Source organism: Haliotis rufescens, unplaced genomic scaffold, assembly GCF_023055435.1.
Source record: "Haliotis rufescens isolate VD_foot unplaced genomic scaffold, xgHalRufe1.0.p SCAF_7, whole genome shotgun sequence".
Classification (NCBI taxonomy): domain Eukaryota; kingdom Metazoa; phylum Mollusca; class Gastropoda; order Lepetellida; family Haliotidae; genus Haliotis; species Haliotis rufescens.
In genome coordinates, this window is record NW_025964361.1 from 4,643,393 (window position 1) to 4,648,693 (window position 5,301).

Genomic DNA, 5,301 nt, shown 5'->3' on the forward strand with positions numbered 1-5,301 from the left:
CCTCAGAGAATATCCCGTGTCACAATTGTCGCCACATAAACATTTAGAAGTGTCTGATCTTAAGGTAACCCCACCTACTTAGAAATTTTCTGCTAAGTGCAGATCATGAAACTGGGACACAGCAGCACAGCAATATAGGGGCAACATTCACTTTTTAACAATATCCATATGAATTTATGTCTCATGTTCGGAAACCCTGGGATTTGGGCAGATGCCAATATTGCGATGCTGCTGTCACCCAGATATTATTAGCTGTAAGGAAGAAACACTGTAGAGAAAACAAACAACTTGTGTATACATTACAGAAACATTTATTCAGATGACCGAAAGTCGAAAGTAATATGCCTCAAGGGAGATCCAAAAACGGGCCAAAATTGTATAGAAAGTATGGTCTTGTGCCATGCTAATAAGCCAAGAGGTTTGCCAAAAGGAAACTGAAAGTTGGGCCAAAACTGGGAGCCTAAAAATACGCCAAAAATACGCTGGAATGGTAGTCTCTCTCTCTCTCTCTCTCTCTCTCTCTCTCTCTCATACACACATACATGTAGGCTCGTTCTTCACTCCAGCTCTCATCTCTAACATATATACACAATATACACTCTCCCTCTCACACATACATACACACATCATACATACATGCTCATTCACTCTCTCACACTCACACACAAACACTCATACACACATACACACATACATGCATACAGACAGACATGATAATTCAATCTTTCATTTACTCTTACACGCACACAATACACACACACAAACATACATATTCATTCAGTCTCTCTCTCTCTCTCTCTCTCTCTCTCTCTCTCACACACACACACACACACACACACACACATGCTCATTCAATCTTCTATTTACTCTAACACAAACGCACACATTCATACAAACCTGCTCATTCATTCACTCACTTGCACACATTCAGACATTAAAAGGATAAAGGAGTCTTAGAGAAGATCTTCCTAAAGAAGGCAGCCGCTCTCGTCAGCGCCTTTCTAAAGGGATGAATCTCTCTGTCATCCACAAAGCTGTGGTCGTCCTCGTCCTCGTACACCCAGTAGTCACTGTCATCATCGTCACTTGGGGCAGGATAGTAATCAGCGTGGTTGATGGTGACGGGGGCGGGGAGCGTCTCACCGTAGACAGGGCGGGCCCAGAACGGAGTGAAGACGCTCAGGGGGTCGGGACAACGGGAAGGGGACACAGCCAGGGAACGCTACACATCGAGGGGGTGGAGGGAGGGACAAAGGAAGTCAGGTAAGACAGAAATACGGGATACTTTTGCAAAGAAAACGAATCACAGTTTATTAAAGGGACTGGGCAGACTTAATGTGCAACAAATCAGCTATACCAGACGGAAGAATTTACAGGGTGGGCATGTAAAATTATACATACACAGTCGGACTCCTCATCCTGAGACGGCCACAAACTCACAGCCGCAGGAGTGCCATAATAGCGAATTATGTCCTCCCGAGCTGAAAAAGAAAAACGAAAGCTAGGCTCAGTTAAATGTACGCCGACGGCTACGTTCAAAAAATCACAATTTACGACTTCTGACAGCTACAGTATGTCACTCGGCCTCGGCCCTTTGACACCTCGAACTCCAAGTGTATGTAGGGTTACAGGCTGTGCTGCAAGACGACATTTAACCAATAAAATGGGCCAAACAGCTGCTTTTCACGTAATACAGGTTATCTTACATCTGTACTACATCGGCCGACACTATAATGTACGAACAGGTTTCATCTGAGCACCACATGTCAAGTTTACACTCTAAAATGTTCAGTTAAGACAATTGCAAATGGCGGCTGCCATCTTCAGTCCCGATAGAGCTGCCTAACAACGACCAATTTCACGTCTAATTTAACATCTTAATACTGTTAAGTGGAATAATTGTGATCTTAAATACCTTGAATGTGAAGCCTTGTATTCATCTTGGAAGAAGAAACACTTGGAATGATACAGCAGTTAGCAAAACGTAGAGGTCAGCGGAGCAAAAGCGATCGTTTTTCTGTTGAAAACAGAAGGGACGTCGATAACGGCAACGGTAACTACGTTACGGAGTTCGAGGAGTCAGAACGAGGCTCATCGTCAGCTTCCGGCGTGGTAAAGCCTAATGGCATTGCCGAGGGTGAAACTGCCGGGTTTATTTCGTCTGAACACCGGGATTAAGTTGTAACTTACAACTGAAACGTTGCCTACATCAGTTTAAAAACATTGTGCTGGTGAAACTGGGTGTTTTTCGTGCCTCCATTACTCGAAACAGGGTGAATTTTGTTCACTTTGATATGGATAATCTCTTGTAGACATTAACCTTAAACGTTTGCTAGGCCGAATAGCAATACCATATAACGACCCTCTATTATACCAGCCTTCACAATACCTTTTACATTCGACAGACTGACACGGGCTAGCAGGCTAGTAAGAATGCCCATCTCTGATAATCCAAGTGGGATTGGGGAATTATTACCTAGCCTACAGGGATAAAATAAAAGTTAAATGGTACTGGTAAATACCAACGTGTGCAGCGACAGTTCTTATTTGGTTTGATTTCTAATCTGGAAAAACGACGACCACAGAAAATAGCTAATAGGAGAGAAAGATAAATGACAAGCATATTGGTTATTACTATACTAGGCCTAAGGGGCCGACCATTTCATGTTCTGTTGGAAGGGGGAGTGGGCGACCTTGGATTTTGTATGGAGACTAGATATTTTTCAGCTACAAATGCAAAATCAGCTAAAATTATATGCCTAAATAAAACATTTTTTCAAAATTCCACCTTGCAACAACGTATTTTTGGTGGCTGACATGTTCTTTTTGTCCAACAGATGGAAGCATAATTAGTTTTCAATCAATTTCGGAGACAATATATTTATTTTCTGAAAAAATCCTAGCCACCCACACACTCACAGTCAGAGAAATCCTATTGACCGTCCCATTTTGAAAACGCTGATGTGGACGTACAGGGGTAGAATTCAGACCCCTTGTATTATTTAGGTATTTTTGTAGAATGCAAGATACGAATATTACGTCATATATATATATACATCAATCTACTCTTGCATACGAGTAGGTGTCAGTATAGGCTTTCTACTTGCAACTGGCCTCGGCCTATGTATAAAAGCATGCCCTCTGCAATATCTGAAGACCACGGGCCAAAGGACCAGCAGTGAGGTCGACTCCTGTAAAGCCATAATGATGAGACGAGTGGAATCCAATATTGACTGGGGCGAAGGGAGATCACTCTCAACCCCTTGTCCGACTACTGCTATTAGTTGGGTGAAGTGCTCGTAATATATCCCATGTGGCGACACTTGTGTTTTAGAGAAGGCAATTCTCCATTCGCAATCCTTTAAAAGGAAGCCACAGTTATTGTTACATTAGAAACAATGAGCTATTATATTGGAATAAAAAAATTATTCCAGATAACAAAGTGTCAGAGAGCTGTCCTCAGAGAATATCCCGTGTCACAATTGTCGCCACATAAACATTTAGAAGTGTCTGATCTTAAGGTAACCCCACCTACTTAGAAATCTTCTGCTAAGTGCAGATCATGAAACTGGGACACAGCAGCACAGCAATATAGGGGCAACATTCACTTTTTAACAATATCCATCTGAATTTATGTCTCATGTTCGGAAACCCTGGGATTTGGGCAGATGCCAATATTGCGATGCTGCTGTCACCCAGATATTATTAGCTGTAAGGAAGAAACACTGTAGAGAAAACAAACAACTTGTGTATACATTACAGAAACATTTATTCAGATGACCGAAAGTCGAAAGTAATATGCCTCAAGGGAGATCCAAAAACGGGCCAAAATTGTATAGAAAGTATGGTCTTGTGCCATGCTAATAAGCCAAGAGGTTTGCCAAAAGGAAACTGAAAGTTGGGCCAAAACTGGGAGCCTAAAAATACGCCAAAAATACGCTGGAATGGTAGTCTCTCTCTCTCTCTCTCTCTCTCTCTCTCTCTCTCTCTCTCTCTCTCTCTCTCTCTTTCTCTCTCTCTCTCTCTCTCTCTCTCTCTAATACACACATACATGTAGGCTCGTTTATTCACTCCAGCTCTCATCTCTAACATATATACACAATATACACTCTCCCTCTCACACATACATACACACATCATACATACATGCTCATTCACTCTCTCACACTCACACACAAACACTCACACACACATACACACATGCATGCATACAGACAGACATGATAATTCAATCTTTCATTTACTCTTACACGCACACAATACACACACACAAACATACATATTCATTCAGTCTCTCTCTCTCTCTCTGTCTCTCTGTCTCTCTCTCTCACACACACACACACACACACACACATGCTCATTCAATCTTATATTTACTCTCACACAAACGCACACATACATACAAACCTGCTCATTCATTCACTCACTTGCACACATTCAGACATTAAAAGGATAAAGGAGTCTAAGAGAAGATCTTCCTAAAGAAGGCAGCCGCTCTCGTCAGCGCCTTTCTAAAGGGATGAATCTCTCTGTCATCCACGAAGCTGTGGTCGTCCTCGTCCTCGTACACCCAGTAGTCACTGTCATCATCGTCACTTGGGGCAGGATAGTAATCAGCGTGGTTGATGGTGACGGGGGCGGGGAGCGTCTCACCGTAGACAGGGCGGGCCCAGAACGGAGTGAAGACGCTCAGGGGGTCGGGACAACGGGAAGGGGACACAGCCAGGGAACGCTACACATCGAGGGGGTGGAGGGAGGGACAAAGGAAGTCAGGTCAGACAGAAATACGGGATACTTTTGCAAAGAAAACGAATCACAGTTTATTATAGGGACTGGGCAGACTGAATGTGCAACAAATCAGCTATACTAGACGGAAGAATTTACAGGGTGGGCATGTAAAATTATACATACACAGTCGGACTCCTCATCCTGAGACGGCCACAAACTCACAGCCGCAGGAGTGCCATAATAGCAAATTATGTCCTCCCGAGCTGAAAAAGAAAAACGAAAGCTAGGCTCAGTTAAATGTACGCCGACGGCTACGTTCAAAAAATCACAATTTACGACTTCTGACAGCTACAGTATGTCACTCGGCCTCGGCCCTTTGACACATCGAACTCCAAGTGTATGTAGGGTTACAGGCTGTGCTGCAAGACGACATTTAACCAATAAAATGGGCCAAACAGCTGCTTTTCACGTAATACAGGTTATCTTACATCTGTACTACATCGGCCGACACTATAATGTACGAACAGGTTTCATCTGAGCACCACATGTCAAGTTTACACTCTAAAATGTTCA

The 5,301-nt window shown here is 43.0% G+C and overlaps 1 protein-coding gene across 1 annotated transcript; it reads right to left on the reverse strand.

Annotated features, from left to right (window-relative positions):
* Nucleotides 1-934: 934 nt before the first annotated feature.
* On the reverse strand, nucleotides 935-2,095 carry LOC125376087. The gene is made up of 3 exons (XM_048387682.1): nucleotides 1,916-2,095; nucleotides 1,402-1,481; nucleotides 935-1,222 (listed from the first exon to the last, which is right to left on the reverse strand). The coding sequence occupies exons 1-3, from the start codon at nucleotides 1,938-1,940 to the stop codon at nucleotides 935-937; spliced, it is 393 nt and encodes a 130-aa protein (XP_048243639.1). The 5' UTR covers nucleotides 1,941-2,095.
* Nucleotides 2,096-5,301: the final 3,206 nt, after the last annotated feature.